The sequence below is a fragment of the Salarias fasciatus genome, chromosome 14, assembly GCF_902148845.1.
Source record: "Salarias fasciatus chromosome 14, fSalaFa1.1, whole genome shotgun sequence".
Lineage (NCBI taxonomy): Eukaryota > Metazoa > Chordata > Actinopteri > Blenniiformes > Blenniidae > Salarias > Salarias fasciatus.
The window spans coordinates 36338159-36357839 of NC_043758.1; the positions used below are offsets into that span (position 1 = coordinate 36338159).

Below are 19681 nucleotides of genomic sequence, written 5' to 3' on the forward strand. Positions count from 1 at the left end.
TGGAGATTCACACTGCGCTCCTCAGGTTGCAGAGAGCTGGTTCAGTCATTTCTTTTTGTTGGGTGCCAGCACACATAGGAATATCAGGTAATGAAATAGCAGATGAAACAGCAAAAAAGGCTCTAAAATTAAAAGATGACAATGTTATTAGAATCCCAATGGGTAAAAGTGAAGCAAAATCGATGATAACAGCAACGATACAGCGAGCATGGCAAACCATTTGGGACAAGGACAGGAAAGGGAGACATCTGTACAGTATCCAAAGCTCAGTAAGAGTGGAAGATATGAAAGGAAAAGGCAGGAAGCAGGAGGTGGTGTATTCACGGCTAAGATTGGGTCACACAGGGTTGAGGAAAACTTTGTATTTGATAGGTAAAGTGGACTCAGATCAGTGTGACGTGTGTAATGTTCAAGAAAGTGTGGAACATGTACTGATGGCGTGCAAAAAGTATGAATCTCAGAGAAGAGTTTTGAAGGACAGGCTGTAGGAATTAGAAAGGGGATGGAGCCTACAAGGTGTGTTAGGTAGGGGTAATCACAAAGGCGTTAGGGCATTGATGGGATTTATAAAAGGAACAGGGCTGTTCCACAAGATATAAGGGTCTGGTTTCCTTGTTTTTTTTTTTTGTTTTTTTTTTTGTTTTGTTTTTTCGCGAATACGGTGATTAGAATGTAACCGGAATTACATCTACCCAGAGATACAGTAGGTGGCGGTATGCACCTAAGTTGTTGGTCGCCACCCGCCATTGTCCCAAGGAAGAAGAAGAAGGATCAGTTCTTCTCCTCCTGATGAGGTTTGACGAGTCCGTGAGTTCACAAGTACAGAGAAGGTGTGTCGAGAAACGGCCTGAGTGTTTGTGTCTCCAGAGGAAACATTTCATCTCCTGCAGGAACAATGACTCCAGTTGAGGCTTTGAGAGAGTTTATTCAGCAGCGACTCACTGCTGCTGCTGGAGAAATCTTCACCGCGTTTCAACAAACTCTCCTCCACTACGAGAAGGAGATGAATGTTCAGGACAGACTGCTGGAAATCACAGGAGAACTTCCAGTCCCGTTCTCCAGAACAGGTATGTTAAAGTGTGGATGAACACTGAGTCTGACTGCTGGAGGCTCGTTCCATTTCTTTTGAAGCAGCAGACAGAAATGAGGCTGCAGCTGCTCTTCTGGTTCCAAGTGAAACAGCAGGAGTGATTTTAGCTTCAGCGTCAAACAACATGTGTATCAGAAACGCTGTTTGCAAACAGAAGCATTTATTGAGCCTCAGTCTGAGCTAACATGCTAACTTGACTGTGGTTTCTGCAGCTTTTACGGTGAATGTTTAGAATAGAGACATTAGCAGGTCTGCCGATGGGGGACAGACCGCTGGAGAAGGTGAGGTCTGGGATTTAGCCTGCTCCAGACCAGGATCAGGTCCAGGATTTGGCCTGCTCCAGACCAGGATCAGGTCCAGGATTTATTTAGTCTCATCCCTTTTTCCAGTCAGAAGTTCCCGCAAGCAGAAACCAATATTCACTCTGTTGCTCTCTACACATTGTTATCACATTCAAACATTCAGCAAGATCCACTGCCAGTATTCAAACATTTGTGATATCAGTGAGTTCATTCATATTAGATTATGATCTTAGATCATAGATCTTAGATCTCCTCAGATATCTGGAGACTCTCTCAGTCTGGATCAGTTTAATTCGTTTTTAAGTGCAGCCTGTCCTGTCTCATCCATCCCTCACTGTAAAACATTCACATCCGTCTCATCAGGGACTTTGTCTTGTTTCCCTCCAGAGAGTCCACAGCAACACATTAGTAACCAGAAAACCAGTTCCAGTGGTGAGCAGGAGGAACATGAAGCTCCACACATTAAAGAGGAGGAGGATCTTGTTGAGATGAGCGTTACTGATGGTGGAAGTGAGGATTCCCACCACTCTGTGAGAGACTCCACCACCCGGAGACTCACTGCTGCTGCTGTGGAAATCTTCAACCTGTTTCAACAGACTATTGTCCAGTACCAGGAGACGATTGATCGCCGACACAGACAGCTGGACGTCATCTTCCAACCTGAGATCAAGTTACACAGAATCGGTATGTTAAAGTGAGAATGAACAGTGAGTGTGACTGCTGGAGGATCTCCATCGTTATGGCTGTTTGGTTGTTGATGTGACCACAAAAAAGTCACTCCTCACACACCGGACACCACAGGAACATGGAACACAGTGTTATTTGCACACATCCGACAACTGGGTCTTTGCTGGCTTTCATCTTCAGGGGAGACTGGGGCCAAATTTGGCCTGATCATCCTGTAAGAGCCTTTAAGCACACTTTGGTGTGGAAGTGTAGAAACAGCAACAGCACCGTATTCCACTTTAGGAAACACAGCATGTCCTTTTTCCTCAAGGAAATATTTGCCAGAGCTTTAACAATGAACATTTACTGTGTAACATGAAAGTGAAACACTAAATGTTTTCACAGCGTCTCTCTAATGGCTTTCAACAAGAATATAATGAGTGTGAACAGTCTTCACTGACCTGCTATGTGTGGTTTCCCTGTGTGTTCGAAAGTCAACGACGAGCTCCTTCATCCTGCTGGTGTTCAGGAGCAAGTCACTGATCAGACTCCAGGATGTGAGGACCTGGACCTCCTCTCTGCAGGCCGTCTCCTCATTGTTGGTTATCAATCCCACCACGGCTGTGTCCTCTGCAGATTAGCATGTATGGTTTGTGTAGTGAATGGGAGTGCAGCCATGAGAGAAAAGTGAGCATCAAGTGTCATGAGGACGGAGCTCTGGGTGGTGTCAGTGTTGAGGACGGAGCTGGAGGAGTCCAGGTCTCCAGGTGTCGCATGCTGTGGTCTGCTGGGAGGAAAGTCCTTCATCCTGCTGCACAGTATGTAGTTTTAGCATCGTCATCGCAGAGTCCGTGGTCAATGTAGCAGGGCTTAAAGACTTCGGGCACGGTGCTGGAAATCCGGCGTCGAGATTTTTTTTTCGAGATTTCTTCTCTGTAACCGGTCATTAAGTGACAGTTCCAACTACCAGTGATACTCAATGTTTTAGCCAATCAGAGCAAGTCGGCGGGTCTTAAGTGTTTCACAATTTGGACAAAGCATCTGATTGGTTTCTGGCCGTAGAATCACTTCACTGTCTTCTCTCGTATCGAGGCAGCGCTAAATTTCCAGCGGTAGTTTGTGTAAATGGCAGGGTTCCTACGCAGTATGGAAAGTATGGAAAAGTATGAAATTTGAATTTATAATTTTCCAGATCTGGAAAAGTATGGAAAATTGAAACTATTGTATGGAAAAATATTCATGTTTCCAAGACTTCTATCATTGTTATATTTTCTAAAAAGCGATAAACAAACACAAAAAGAAAGAAAAAGAATATAGAAAAAACAGAAATGCATCGATCTGTTGGCAGCAGCTAAAAATGTTTGTGTGAGAGCACACAGACGGTTACGGTCCTGGAAAACATTTGGGCAGATTTCTCAGCTGACATTACACTCCGGCCCAGTAGGTGGCAGGCTGGCAGCAATGCACCTGTAAACTGGATGCCAACATAGATATATATACAAACCCTAGATGGCTCATGCACGTTGTAACCCAGTGGGGACTAACGTCGTCACATGGCGGCCATCTTGGGACAGGGCCGCTCACTCACTCATCACATTAAAGGGTAACTCCGGTTTTTTGACACCTGGACCTTATTTCTAGGTGTGTGATGCTCATGTACTCACTCAGACAAACATGGTGCAGCTCGGAGTCCTTCAGAAGTTATTTAGATCCACCCGATTTAGCGGGGCCACGGCAAGGGAGCTTCAGCGCGGGACATCATCTCTGCAAAATCGCTCATTTCGGCTAACTTTCTTCATCCATTGCCAGTGTTGTCATAAAGTCAGCTCGTCTACCGTCTTCAGGTGGGTCAGCTGACAGTTTTCGCTTACACCACAATTAGCTCGGATGGGAACGTTGGAGCTCCTCTCGACAGCAGAAAGGCACTCTGAGTCGCTGCCGTGCCGGGCGGGGCGCTGCAGCCTCCCGGCGAGTCAGACACCCGGGCGCCGTGACAGCCAAGGCCAACTCAAAGTGCCTCTCTGCTGGGGAGAGCAGCTCCGCGACGTTCCCATCCGAGCTAATTGTGGCTAAGTTAGCCCAGCGGAGGTGCACTGCTCGTGGGCTGCGGGGCGCTCCTGGAAGTCTCTCCTCACCGAGAGTCTCTGGACGTCTCCAAGCCGGGCGAGGAGCGCTGACGGGAGAGGCTCCAGCATCCGAGCTAATTGTGGCTAAGTTAGCACGTTGTCAGAGAAGAGCGAAGCACAGCAGATCCCATCAGAGCAGAGCAGAGCTATGAGCATCCAACCCCGGATCGAAAGGCAACCCAGGGCCGCCACGGCCCCCCCCCCCCCCCCCCCCTGCTGCACGGCGCCCAGCGGCGCCACCGTGGCGGACGGTTCCCCCGACCCAGCGGTCCAGCCTCCAGGCCCGGTCGGGCTCCGCAGGCGGGCGACCGGATCCACGCGCCAGCCGCCCCTGGCTGTCCGACCGTGGTGGTAGCTGAGCTGACTTTATGCAGCCTCCCGGCGAGTCAGACGCCCGGGCGCCGTGACAGCAAGGCCGACTCAGTGCCTCTCTGCTGGGGAGAGGAGCTCCAATGTTCCCATCCGAGCTAATTGTGGCTAAGTTAGCAAAAACTGTCAGCTGGCCCACCTGAAGACGGTAGACGAGCTGACTTTATGATAACACTGGCGATGGATGAAAGAAAATAGCCGAAATGAGCGATTTTGCAGAGATGATGTCCCGCGCTGAAGCTCCCTTGGCGTGGCCCCCGCTAAGTGCCGCTTAATCGGGTGGATCTAAATAACTTCTGAAGGACTCCGAGCTGCACAATGTCTGTCTGAGTGAGTATATGAGCATGCACACACCTAGAAATAAGGTCCAGGTGTCAAAAAACCGCAGTTACCCTTTATTGTCAATTGAGCGTCAACTTTGAAATAGCTGGTGATTGCTCAATTTTCGTTCAATTTTCTAACGACTTGGTTTGTTAGAAACGTCAGACAAGTAGATATTTAACTGCATGCAAAAAGAAAAGTTGTGATTTTAACATTTAGTCTGAATCATAGCAACATAACATTAGTAATAAATCAAACCGTCTGTAAATCTGTCAAGAATTCAATGAGTTGAGTATTTTAGTGTAAATCACTCACCTTCCCTTAGATTACACAGAGCGCCCCGGAGTGGCCCACTGTCCAAAGATGGCCACCAGTGAACGACGTTGTTGACTCCGCCTTGAAGGCCTCAGTATGCTCCTTTGTCACCGCGACGTCGTTCCTACGACGTCTGCGCCGCGCCCTACGTTGGTCCTACGCTAGGGCTTGACGTGCGCCTCCCAAAAATCCTGACTTCACGTCGAGGCGACGCGTGGTGACGTGAACGTCGAGGGCTGTGATTGGTCCGCTTTCGTGTTGTTTATAGAATGAAGTAGAACTCTCCCCGAATGCTTTTCTGATCCGAACACTGCTTCGGGAGAAATTTAGATCCAAAATTGAGCGGCGCACATCCCTATACTGTTAGCCGTGTTCAGAGTTGGAGTCCGTTACTCAAAAAAGTAAAGAGTTACCCGTTACTAGTTACTTTTGAAAAAAGTAGTGCCTTACACTACTTGATTACTCCATGGAAATAGTAACGAAGTTACACTACTCGTTACTGCATAGTGCTCCGGAGCTGTGCTCCCTCATCTCTCTCCGCGGAGCGCTGCCATGCACAGGTCTGTGTCTCAAAACGTTTTTTTTTAACAGATTGAAAAGAAAACGCGTCTTTTAAAATGTTTTATAACCATTGGGATTGACTTCACGTGCTGACACGCCGTCCCCTGGACCACTGGAAGGAGGATTTTGTCCATTTGCGTAGTCCGGCTCTGACTGACTTCCAGCTAAGCTTCGAGCTAAGCTACTGCGATGCTAACAGCTGGGAGCCAGAGACACAGGGATTTATGAGCTTGTCTAACTTTGTTAATGTTAGGGAAAGGGCGTGGGTTCCTAATCTTCGGAGTATTCCTTTAAAAGGGGCATTTACAGTAGGAGGGAGTGCAGTGTTGTCAGTGGGGCACAAATTTATATAAGGCAACCAATTTTACTGTGACGGTTCCATCAGCCCTGACCCGGAAGAGAGAGCGAGCAGTTGCTCGCATGGCCGCCGTTCATCTACTGGTGGTAATAAAAAAACTCTGCTTAAATAATATTTTGGTTGCTCTATTTGCAGTCATTGTAAAAGTAACGATCGTAGCGTTTCATTTGTAACGCTAGTTTAACTACCAATTTAGAGGGAGTAGTGCCGTTACACTACTCGTTCCCATCAAAAGTAATTTAACTACTTGTAACGCTCGTTACTTGTCGTTACATACCCAACTCTGGCCGTGTTAGCACTGTTAGCAGACAGGGCTATGCGTAGAGCCGCTCCTAAAATGGCTTTAATTGTCCAAAAACTCATTAGTTTCACCAGTATTTCATCATGGTCCGCTCAGCCTCTCCTCCACCACAGCCCGGTGTCACCAGATATGTCAGATATGCAGATATATGTTCGGTAAGTGCACGTGTCTAGATATCTATGTCTATAGATCTATGTCTAGGTAAAAGCCGGAGCTACGGAAGCCGCATTGTTGTTGTGACTGCCTAGCGGCTTGGTGGTGAAACTGCAGAGGAGGGCGTTCCCTTGACGCAGAAGCAAGATATGTTCAGTAGCGGCGTAGGGTTGCCGGCGTAGGAACGACGTCGCTGTGACGGGGAAGCATACTGAGGCCTTAAGGCATCTAGTTCTTATATGATATCTATGGATGCCAACCACCAAGCAAAACCAACAGAAGAAGAAATAGGGCAGGTGAACTAGCTACTGCTCGTGAGCGAGCTAACATGGGAAGATGTAAATTTTCAGAGTAGTAGGGCTGGGTACCGTTTAACGGTACCTCAGTGGTACTGACCGAAAAACTCCAGTATATACCGGTACTGAACAAGAGACGTGCGTACAGGTATCGGTTTCGGTTCTTAAAGTGGCTGCATGTCAATAAACATGCGCGGAAATGATGGTTCAGTTCTTCTCTTTTACTGAAAAAAACGGTGCATCCATCATTGAACATGTTACCACGTCTTACCGGCTCACACTCTTTCTAACAACATGCAGAGAGCCTGCAGCCCTTCTTCCTCTGTGGTGTCTGTGTAAAATAAGGTTGGACATGCAAACAGCACACCTAGTGGCATGAAGTGCAAATGCAGTCATGGTGTTGTCTGTGCGCCGTGAAGGCAGGTACCAAAAAAAGTACCGTTCAGGAACTGGTACCATACGTGAGGTATCGAAAAAGTATCCCGAAAAATATCTAACGTTCCCAGCCCTACAGAGGAGTGGCTAAAAAATCCCAAATACAAAGGCTGGTTGGCAAAGGATTCCTGGCAGACAAGAAAAGCAAAATGCAGACTTTGCATGAAGTCCTTCAACATCTCCAACATGGGGGAGGCAGCGGTGCTGAGCCACATGATGGGGAAGAAACAGCTCAGGATGGAAACCAAGGAGTTCCTTGTCACAGCTGTGACAAAGCTGCTGGATAAATGCCCCCTTAAAGGAATACTCCAAAGATTTTGGACCCACACCCTTTCCCTATCATTGACAAAGTTAGACAAGCTCATAAATACCTTTTTTGTGGCTGGTTCCCAGCTGTTAGCATCATAGTTAGCTTAGCTCAATTGCTGGAAGTCAATAGAAATCGGAGACGGACTGACGAAAGTGGACAAAATCCTCCTTCCAGTGGTCCAGGGGACGGCGTATTAGCACACGAAGTAAATCCGAATGGTTATAAAACATTTTAAAAGACGTGTTTTCTTTTCAATCCATTAAAATAACGTTGTGATCCACACAGATCTGCGTATGGCAGCGCTCTGGAAGGATATACCCGAGCACAGCAGTAGCAGCCGTAGACTCAGCCGCTGTGCGCCGGTATATCCTTCCGCGGAGCACTATGCTTACTAAAATGTCACAAATTATTTGATGTTTTTGGCGAGAAGTCTGGAAATTTGGGTATGGAAAAAGTATGGAATTTTGAAATGGCAAATATGTAGGAACCCTGAAATGGAGAAACTTTACAAAGTTATTTATCAAATCAGTCTTTCTTTTTTGCTGTCATCAAGTGACTGTTGTTTAGACAGAGCAGTTGGCCGATCACTTGTCCCCTCACTCGAACAGTGAAGGTCTCTGACAGGCGCTGTGACAGCTGTTACAGCAGCAGAGACGGCCGGAGTCGGACTGAGTGTGGAGTCCCAGGACAGGGTCTGTCCCCAGGTCTGGAGCCCCAGAGGACATGATCTGTAATAATTCTAAGTGTGGATCGTGTTTGAGCTCTTTGGAGAACGGAGGCGGACCGCCAGGTCAGAGCGCCATAGGCGGTGCCAGGGAGGGGCTTGGGGGTGCTTCAGCTCCCCCTGGGATTTTCAAAGCACCCCCGTAGCACCCCCAAAAAATTTCAATGATTTAAATTTTTTATGTAATTTTATTTTCAGCTGTGCAATACACATTCAGAGTAATTTTGAATAAGAAAATATAAAAACGATCAATTACAAAAAAAGCCGAAATATGCACGAGATTATGCACGTAACCTTTGACCCAACTCTTCCGTTTTTGGCCAGGCTTGTTTTGTTGGCTTGGTAGCTTGCGAGGTGAACAGTTCAGAGGTGGATCGCTTTGTTTTTCAAAAATGTCTGCGGATGGACAAAAAAACTTCTGACTGTGGGGAAACAAGTCAGGCTAACTCTGTTGATGAAAATCTGGGGATGCCAGGACAAGAACAGGACCAAAGAGATGAGAAAGGGCAGCTGCCTGGCAGGAACCTGGCACTGTTGGCAATAAACTCAGACAGAACCCGAGCCTTGGACCATGAAAAGATCATGCCTTTGCCCTAAACCACCACAACAGGATCATTGTTTTGTTATAAAGACATCAACCGGTAAGAATGCGTTTTTGTGGCGGCAGTGTTGATTAAATGTATTATGAGAATACTGCATTTATTTTGAGTTCTTGTTCATAGATGGGCTATATATTCTGGATGTGATGTAAGAAGGTCTGTTGATTTCTAAGCTGCATGTTATTTAGAATTTGGTGGACTTTGTTTGCCTTGTAAACCTGCCCCGCCCACTCCTCATCCGTTTGGATTTTGGAGATGAGCTCAGTCTGGGTAGGAGCCAGGGGGAGAAGGGGATTTCACGCAGTCCCGAAACAGTCGAGCCAATCAGCGTTGCCGCTTTTTGTTTTCAAATTTTTTTGGCGAATTCTGGTGACTAAACCGGAAGTGATGCTATCGCTGCGCGTATTGGAGATGATGGACTTTAACTTTAACCATCGTCTGAAAGCTGCAATCAGTAAAGTTACAGCCGAAATACCAAGAATTACAACAATCAAGCAAGAGCAACAGTCTGCTCTTGGTGAGTTTCTCACAGGAAAAGATGTTTTCGGGGGGGGGAGGGCGAGAGAGAGAGAGAGAACTCTGTTACTCACTTTTTGAAAAACACGCATGCGCCAGACCATCCTGCCTCCTCGATGGCTTCTCCAGAGGAAACGCCTATGGCTCATCTTCTCCGGGCGTGCACGGCTCTGTTTACAGTTTCTGCGATTGGCCTCGCTCATAAAGCTTATTTTCCGAAACAGTTACAGTTTCATGGTGTCAGACCAGCCTGCAGGTGTAATGTGTTTTACACCAATTTCTGTCTTGTAAAGCCAATGAAACAGAAACAAAAACATGTTCATGTTTCAAGTTCGTGCACTTTCAATAAAGTATTATTTAAACAACCAGTTGTCATTCATATGTTGAGGCAGCAAAGGGAGGAAATCGGTAAAAAGTACCTAAGTAATTGGATTACTTTTTCAAGTAATCTGTGACAACACTGATGATAGTTGACATGTGTATTTGGGGTTGATTTATTTAAACGGAGATATTCATCCTTCCTTAGCCAGGTTTCAGTGAGGTTTAATATATCTAAATTATGATCAGTTATTAAGTCACATATAAGCAAGGATTTGGAGGAGAGGGATCGGATATTTAACAGTCCACATTTGACTATTGTGGGTTTTGGTTCTACTGCAGATTTAGTTTGAATTTTGATTAGGTTTCTAGGATTTAATTCCTCTACTCTTGTGAACATGCTATCTGCTGGAGATAATAACAGAGAGAGAGGTGTGTGAAGAGAGGGGGGGACTTACCGTTAGTCAGTCAGCTGGACTGACAGCTGGAGATGTCTGGACTGCGTGCTGGATGTTACCTGACACGACGGAATTTCCCAGCCTGCTGGGATGTAATCCATCCTGACGGTAGAGAGCAGGGCGGTTCCAGAAGAGGTTGAAGTTGTCGATGAAGTGAAGATTGTGAGCTGAGCAGGAATGTTGAAGCCAGGTGTTCAAGCTGAGGAGCCTGGAGAAGCGCCCAGCACCCCAGAAGAGCGTTGGGAGGGGGCCGCTGTTGTAGATAATTTTTACGGAACTTTGTAACAGACTGAAAAGGTCCTTAAAGTCCTTTTTGGTGAGCTCGGAGTGTCGCCGCGTTGTGTCGTTGGACCCGATGTGAACAATCACCCAGCGAACGGAGGAGGGGGCAGACCGGAGGAGCTCTGGAAGTTTTGCCAGGATGGTGGGGACAGTGGCGCCGGGAAAACACCGTGCGATGGCGTTAAAGAAGTGAATATTCCACACAATGCTGTCACCGATGATGAGTGATGTCGGGGGGAAGAGAGGCCGAGGTGGGGGCGGGGCGGTGACGTGGGTGTCCTGGGCCGGGGAACGCTCTGCTGGCGCAGCGGCGCTGCTGCCAGCGGCCTCGTCGCTGGGGCGGCAGTGGCTTCCGGAGTGCCTCCGCACTGCCTCCATAATCAGCCTCCAGCGAGCCGCGGAGGTCGAATCCCAGAATGGTTGCTGCTGCTCCGGGAACGGTGTGAAACGCTTCAGCTCCAGGGTCACGGCGGAGTGGCGAGGCTGGGACCCAGTAGGATGGAGGGCCGTAGTGGCGTCGGGTGGCGTGGTTTCTGGATTGTTATCATCCTGGCGGCGGGCCGTGGACGCACCGGAGGATGCGGTAGCAGCTGCAGCAGGCCGCGGGCCTTCAGCATCCGCCGTGTCGTCGCCATTGTGCTGCGTCAGGGCAAGGAAGCGGTTCGAGAGGGGTAGTCGAGGTGAAACCGCGGTGGGCCGAGGCTTGTGGCCCCGCACTACCACCTCTGCCCAACAACGGTACTCCGGTGTGGAGCAGGAAGGAGCGCAGGGTGCCGATGCGGCGGGGGCCATTAATGACGGTATCACCATAGATTGGTCAATCATCATTGGTCAATCCTTCTCCCTGAGCTCATTCGACAGCCAGCGGATGTCTTCTCTCAGGTCGGCGAGAATCCTCTCCACCTTTAATGGCCGGGTTGTGCGGGCGAGGTCCGTGGTGCAGCGGTTTGAGGTGCAGCGGCATGGCCATTGCTGTGGCAAGACCTACAATTTTCAGTGTTATGATGGTCTGTCTCTCTTCCACTGTTGATTGCCTGTTATTTTACCCTCTGGTAGCTCACCAGTTACCGTTGTCATTTCAAGCTACTGATTGAACTTGAGTGACTTAGACCGTCGTGAGACAGAATAGTTTTACCCTACTGATGATGTGTTGTTGCAATAGTAATCCTGGGGGTTAAAATTGGGGTGTTCTAAAATTTTTGACCGGTCGTGTAAACAAAGCCACAACATTTATCTCACAACACCGGGCTGTGGTGGAGGAGTGGCGTGAGCGGACCATGATGAAATATTGGTGAAACTAATGAGTTTTTTGGACGATTAAAGCCGTTTTAGGAGTGGCTATACACATGCCCCATCTGCTAGACGTATACGGATGTCCGCCGCTCGATTTTGAATCTAAATTTCTCCCGAAGCACTGTTTGGATCAGAAAAGCCTTCTGGGTGAGTATATTGTTTTACTTCAGCGGTTTTCAAAGTGTGAGGCGCGCCTCCCCTGGGGGGCGCCAGAGGCTTTCAGGGGAGGTGCAGCGCGACAGAGAAGAAAAAAAAAAAAAACGTGTGGGATTCCGAAGCAGCCGCACAGTGTGTCCTGTGAGATTCCTCACCCCCACCTCCCGCCCCCACTTGGGATGGGAATCGAGAACCGATTCTTTTGTAGAACCGGTTCCTCATGCCTCGATTCCAAGGAATTATTTGGCGGTCTCCTTAACGATTCCACTTATCGGCTCCGCTCATGGACTCACAGCAGCTACGATGCAGCTGCGGTCCCCTCAGGCCCCGCTACAGAGCCACGGACCGGAAGCTTTCAGCAAGGATCCTATTGTTCCTCGCTCCGGAGCCCTGCTGCTTCAGTCTAAACAGAAACAAGTCGGGGGCCAGATGGAAAGTAGATACATGGTCCAAATCAGTGATTTCAAATCTGTGTCGTGTTTATACCTTCACATTGTTTTTTGTAATTCTTCTGGTAGAATATATGACAAACAACGCGATCTAATCATTTTATGCATTAGAAGAATGAACAATGTTGTACTTACTCATTGTAGGAAAGTCAAACAACACCAAAATTGCACAAATCAAAGCTCCATGACCGGAGCGGCTGTGTTGCCAGATTGGACGGGTTCCTGCACAGTGAATATATTGTTCTACTTCATTTTATAAACAATGTGAAAGCTGTTTAAACCGTACTTATCCTTGAACAACATTTGTACCGTTGTCAGTGGTGTTGCAAACCTGCAACTTTTGGTCAAGTCCCCATGAGTCGAGAGCGTTCCTGAGTCCTTGAGCAATCAGCTCCCCTGTGTGGTCGTTGGGGAAATAAGATGTCTGCAGTCTTTTGCTGCACAACATCCAGTCGTCGTTGATGAAGTGGATTGTGAGGCTTATGTATGGGTACATGGCGCGACTTGACCACATATCCGTGGTGGTTGCGTAATGTTTAATGTGCTGGAGCTCTTCTTCAATTTGACTTTGGACCTCATGATGCAGTTTGGGCATTTCCGCCTCAGTGAAATATTTGCGACTTCGAACTACATAGCGTTGGCCAAGTGTCTTCACCATTTCTATAAAGCCTCTTCTTTCAACCATTTGGAAGGACACCATGTCTTTGCATAAAAATATTGCGATGGACTTTTTTTAGCAATCCATCGCTGGTTCTTTTTGTCATAAGGCGAACCTTTAGCAAATGCCTGAGAGATGGACATTTATTGGTGAGTAGTTTGTCTACCACTTGAGGACTGACCTTTCCTTACATCGCGCTGTAGTCTTCTTTGGCTTTCTTCATATTCTACCACATGTTTTGTCTTCAGGTGGGAGAAAAGATTACCCGTGTTTCCTTGTTTTGCGATCACTGTCGCCCGGCATATCTTGCAAATAACATTTTCTTGCTTAGTATCCATTACTTTGAAGCCAAACCATGTCCAGATTACAGATGTTGCACCAATCTTTTTCACAAGCTCTTCCTGTGTCTGTTCACTGGTTGCCACCATTGCTGTTGTTGTGTACTTCTTGCTCGGGGAACCGGGCATCTAAAAAGTTGCATTACTGTCATCTAGAGGATGTAATGTGCTATCGCGGTTGGGCGGTATGAATACCAAAATCCCTACCGTGGGTCAAATTTATATTGCATACGGTTTATACTGTTTATACAGCCCACCCCTACTCTGAACTTAGAGCTGACCAAGCGCAGCAACCCCCGATCATGGCTCTGCCACACAGGCTTGTACAGTAGGCTCTTATGATGGGTGCATCACTTCACCTGCCTCTCTTCTTCCCCTGATGTGCCCATCCCTCTGGAACAGGGTCAGTCTGGACTCTTCAGACCACATGACCTTCTTCCTTGGCTCCAGAGTCCAATCTTTACACTTCCTAGCAAACTGAACCCCTTTTGTTTCTGGTGAGCCTCACTGATTGATGGTCTTCTCAAGGCTACACAGCTGTACAGTTCAAAGCTTGAACTGTAGAAGTAATGAAACTAATCTTTTACCTTGTTCTTTTTTTGTCCCTCCAGAGCTCCAACAGCACCGTGACTGTAGAGAGGAGCAGGAAACAAACTACTGTCTAGAACAGGAGGAACCAGAACCTCCAGAGATTAAAGAGGAACCAGAAGAACCAGGACCTCCACAGATTAAAGAGGAACCAGAAGAACCAGGACTTCTTCAGTTTCCAGAGGACCAGGAGGAACCAGGGCCTCCAGAGATTGAGGAGCACGAGGATCTCGGTACCAGCCAGACGGGAGCGCTTCCTGTTGTGACGCTTGAAAGTGAAACCTTGAAGGTTCCTTCTGTTGAGGAGCAGAGTGACCTGAGTGAACCAGAGGAAGAACCAGACACTGAGCAGCTCCTCTCTCAGGACTCTGAAGTCCACCATGAAAACAAACTGACTGACTTTCCAGTTTCAGAGAAGCAGGCTGAATGTGAGGAAACATGTGGTGAACCTGTCCGTAAAAAAACAAAACTATGTCAGAAGGTGAGAACGGTCACTGATAAGAAGAGAACTTGTGAAACATGTGGAAAAAACTTCAGTCGACAGAATTTGTTGGTCCACATGAGGACTCACACAGGTGAGAAGCCGTATTCTTGTGACTCATGTGGAAAAAGCTTCACACGACAGAGGTCTTTGTTGGTCCACATGAGGATTCACCGAGGTGAGAAGCCGTACTCTTGTGAAACATGTGGACAAAGCTTCAGTCGACAGAGTTATGTGTTGGTCCACATGAGGACTCACACAGGTGAGAAGCCGTATTCTTGTGGAACATGTGGAAAAAGCTTCGGTCGACAGAGTCATTTGTTGATTCACATGAGGACTCACACAGGTGAAAAGCCATATTTTTGTGAAACATGTGGAAAAAGTTTCAGTCAACAGAATTCTATGTTGGTCCACATGAGGATTCACACAGACGAGAAGCCGCACTCTTGTGAAACATGTGGAAAATCTTTCAGAAATAAGAGCCACTTGTCTAGCCACATGAGAACTCACACAGGTGAGAAGCCGTATTTTTGCGAAACATGTGGAAAAAGTTTCAGTCAACAGCGTTCTTTGTTGGGCCACATGAGGACTCACAGGTGAGAAGCCATATACTTGTGTAGGATGAGATTTACTCATCGTAGTTCATTGCCGCACCACCTTAAAAGTCACAAATGGATGAAGCCATGAAAGACTTTTTGGAGAGCTCATTCAGGAAGTTCAGCTTGATCCCCAAACCACCAAAGAGCATCCAGTTCAAAGGATATGTTATACATTCAAACAATTTTGAGACGAGATCCACCTTCAGTAATGCTTTTATGTTCTGCCACAAATGTGAAATTTCAAGAAATAGAAATAAAATGTTGACATAAATTCAATGGGTTTTGTTCTTCAGTGTTTCTTTTTCCATTAACACGACTGTTAATTTAAGTTTTAATTTTCTTTCATTCTTCATAGAAAAACAAAATGCTTTTTGCATACCTGCAACTAGAGCTGGGCGACATATCGAATTAATTCGATTTTATTTTTTCCATCGATATGAAAAAAATTTAATCTCAACATGGAGTTTAATGTTTTCTGTTCCTCCGCCATTTTTAGCGGGCGCATGTAATACACACAGTTGCCATACCAGGAGGACTGGGGCTGTAGGACAAACTACAGTCAACGTTCTCTTACAAATGATTTTTCAACAGGGCCTGAATTCCTGCCTCTGCTTTCGCCTTGATGTAATCTTTCCGGTGGTCTATGTATGACATTTTGAGCCGCGGATTGACGAGGAAGGTCATCAGTGGGAGTATCACCATACTTTTATTTAAGTAGCTACTGTAGAATGCTCCTCTTCACACAAAATGACTTTTACTTAGCGCCAAAAATAAACTATTACCATGTTAATGCCAAAGCTGGGGTTTAGACTAGCCTAAAAAAGCATGATACAGCCCCTTTAAGTACTGTAGAATTCTCCTCTTCATTTGCTTTGTTAGATCTGCGTCATCCTCAGCTGAATCCAGAACCTTGTTGTTAAGGACATGAAGGACAGGTTTAAGATAAGACACACTAACATAGTCTTCACCAGAGAGTGCATCAGTGGACTGGGAGCCTTGTTCACTGACTCCAAGACATCAAGGTTCTGCCAAGTAGGCACCAGGTGCCTGGTTTTTTTCCCTGCCTTCAGGACCTGTGTGATTGCTTTTTCCTGCTCTAGCACTCACTCAGTCATCTGTTGCCATGAGCCCCATCTTGTTGGGGTCTCAGTGATGAGGTGGTGAAAAGGCAGGTGTAGCTCAGCCTGGGCTTTGGCCAATGCCTTCTTCCTCTTGTGTGTGTGAGAAAATGCACTGACAATTTTCTTACACACCCCAACTGCATGCTCAATCCTGGGCTCCTTCACACTTGCCGCTGTTGACAGAATTGTGAGATAATATTAGTTTTCTGAAAAAATTAAAAGTTAAAAAATCACACTAGAGTGCATCTAGATCAGGGATGGGCAACTGGCGGCCTGCGGGCCGAATACGGCCTGCACCCTCACTACATACGGCCCTTAAATTAATTTTTGAAAATGATAGAAACATGTCTTTTGCTGCACTGATTCAGTTTTAATAACATACTTTGGCCACCAAATGGCACTGTGAATGGAGATGCCCTTCTTTCCAGTGGAGTTCTCCACCGGTGAGTAAGAGCGAGACAGAGCCATGGCAAAGGACAAGGGAAAAACAAAACCAGACCGTGTCTTTCAGGTTAAATGGGAAGCAGAATATCTGTTTACACTGTTACTCAGCTGGCCCTCCTGCTCCTGATACAAAGCCGCACCAAGCCCAGTAGTGCTGGCGTCAGTGTATAAGATATATGGCAGTTTCAGATCAGCAAAACCAAGGACAGGGGAACTGGTCAACTTCTCAATGAGCGTCTCAAATGCAACCTGACAGGCTGACGACCATCGCTCTCCGAAAGGCTGTTTCGGTTCCTGGGTTTTAGTTGTACTAGACCTCTTTTGGGCTCTGGAGGTAGGCGCATAACCACACGTCAAGTCATTTAGCGGCTTTGCAATGGTGGAATAGCCCTTTAAAAACCTCCTGCAGTATCCAGCAAACCCCAAGAAAGATTTAAGCTCCTTTAAAGCGATACTTCAACATTTTGGCAATTTGGCCCATTTAGCGCAATTCCTTAGTCATTTCGAACAGCATACTTACTGTTTTTGTGAGGGCGAGCTGTTGTTTATCCAGAGGTGAGTCGGGGAAGGTTTTCAGGACGGACACAATGGAAGTGGATGGTATTTTTGTTCCCCCTCGTCAAACTCATCAAATTCAAAATCCAACAACCCCAAAACACTTTGGTGGACACGTTATAATCCGCACATTCACTACGCTGTGGAACACCAACAAATAATATTGCAGCGTTACGACACTGAAGCAAATACTGGGAACTACTTTTTCTTTTGAAATCACTACGCCCAGACGCCATGTTTAGTAAGTAGTTCCGTCTTAGCAATCTTCCCATAAACAACTCAATCTGGTAATTTTGCATTAATATTTCACAGCGTAGTGAATGTGCGGATTAAAACGCAGAACACACCAGAAACACTCTGGTGCTCCGGGTTTGTTTTCACTCCAACATGGCGGTGACATCCCAGCATGCATTGCGAGGCCGGGTGTGTGATGTCAGCTGCAAATACTCTGTAGTCATCGTGGGGATTGTTTAAGTCTCTAAAGGTGTGTGTCAGAGGAAGAAATGCACATACACACCTTTCATTACTTAACTGATCCCCATGGAAACCATGCCCATCCCCCATGTTCACCGTGGGGACAGCTAAAGTCACCAAAACTGTGTACCAGCATTCCCTCAATGATGAGGATGACTCGGTGTTAGCGGTGTACTGGGCTCTCAAAGTGGCTTTGTCATTCGTTCACTCCATGGTGCTGAGCTACTCATGGAGCCGCAGCTGCACTGGGGGAGAATGATGGAAGTGAGGTTGCCAAACTGCTCCATCAGCTGCTTCAACCACCGCCAACCACTCATTGTCACACTGCATCCCCCCAGGTCTCCTGGTGTTCTCTAGTGGTCTCCCATCCAGGTACTGATCAGGCCTGACCCCACTTAGCAGCAATTCTGAATCTGGGAATCCACTTGAAACTTTAATGAAACCAATTTGATTTTGTTGGGATTTTATTTTTTAATGTGACTTTACAATCATTTGTATATTGGTCTAATTATGAAAAAAAAAAAAGCTGTAGTAGATCCATTTTAAAATCAATAACTACAGAGGTAACTGAGGACATGCAGCGAGCACCCGTCCGCAGACAGAGAGATGGAAACCGAGTAAGTACATTAAACTGACATGTTTAGTTGCAGTCCGTTTAAATCACACTGTTAGGAGATTGGACATTGTGTGTATTTTTTGTCTTTGCTAGTTTTATACCTGGGGGTTCACATCAGTGACGACCTCACATGGACTCTTAACACAACACAGGTGGTGAAGAAGGCTCAACAGCGGCTGTATTTCTTGAGGAGACTGAGGAAATTTTGTATGTCAGCCAAAATCCTCAGCAACTTCTACAGCTGCATCACTGAGTCCATCCTGACCAACTGCATCACTGTGTGGTACGGAGGCACCACTGTGAAGGGCCGCAAACGCCTGCAGAGAGTGGTAAAGACTGCCACAAAGATCACCAGGACTCCTCAACCCTCTCTGCAGAGCATCTATCATCGCAGAGTCCACAGGAGAGCTGCCTCTATCGTTAGGGATCCCACTCACCCCCAGCATGGACTATTCTCTCTCCTACCTTCTGGTCGTAGGTACAGGAGTGTGAAATGCAGAACCACAAGACTTAAGAACTCTTTTTTCCCCAACGGCCATCAGACTCCTGAATCACTGAACACTGCCCTCATGGGCATTGACCTACAATCTGCACACATGAATAATTCGGTGCTACTATTTATGTGAATCGATTGCCCCTCATATTAATCGTCTTCACACACTGCACGCATTTTTATAGTGCTGTATTTATGTACATAGCATTTAGCCCAAACTTATAGTGTTTCTGTCTATTATACAGATTTTATTTTATTTTATTTTATTTTATTTTATTTTATTTATTTATATTTCATCTCGAAAGCTCATTTTACTTATCTACTTTTGGCTTTCGGCATCCATTGTGGGCAGCAAAGTAAGAATTTCATTGCCCAGGGAAACGTGTTTCTTTACTGTGCATATGAACTAAATCTTTCAATTTTATTGGTCCAGTGTGGACAGAAGCACGGCCGACATGTGGGGTTGCTGTGACGGTAAAGGCTGGGTTTTGACATTGCTACAAGCCTGAAGTTAAAACCTGTCTCAGTGTAATGCCCCCCAAAAAAGTAACACTGGAAATTCACACTCCTCCATTTGTTTTATTGGGTTAAAAGTTATTTTAAATTCTCGTTCATATATTAGTGCTACAGTAAGGTTAACTTACTTAATTGAAATATTATTTTTTTGTCTGAATACTTGATTTATTGCCGTAAAAATCTAAATACTTCAATGTTTACTGAAATGTCAAGCTGCAGCCTTAGACTAATCTGCAGACAGATAAACAGAATGATTGCTTCAAGGGTTGTGTTGCATCAAGTATAAGGAAGAGGTTCAAGGAATAAATCTCTTTTCACTGTCACTGGCTGACAAAACCTTCACTCGGGCTGGTAAATCTTCCAGTAATAATCTAAGTGAGGGAAGGAGATCCTTCTGTCA

General features: G+C 46.3%; 1 protein-coding gene and 1 long non-coding RNA gene across 2 annotated transcripts; both read left to right on the forward strand.

Moving 5' to 3' along the window:
- Nucleotides 1-799: 799 nt before the first annotated feature.
- Nucleotides 800-14054, forward strand: LOC115399987 (uncharacterized). The gene is made up of 3 exons (XR_003932753.1): nucleotides 800-830; nucleotides 891-1067; nucleotides 14006-14054. It is a non-coding gene; the product is annotated as an uncharacterized LOC115399987 (long non-coding RNA).
- Nucleotides 14055-14502: 448 nt separating this feature from the next.
- LOC115400061 (zinc finger protein 239-like) lies at nucleotides 14503-15063 on the forward strand (the record flags this gene model as incomplete). The annotated part of the gene is made up of 1 exon (XM_030107712.1): nucleotides 14503-15063. A coding segment is annotated over one exon (561 nt), but the record flags the coding sequence as incomplete, so codon positions are not given.
- Nucleotides 15064-19681: the final 4618 nt, after the last annotated feature.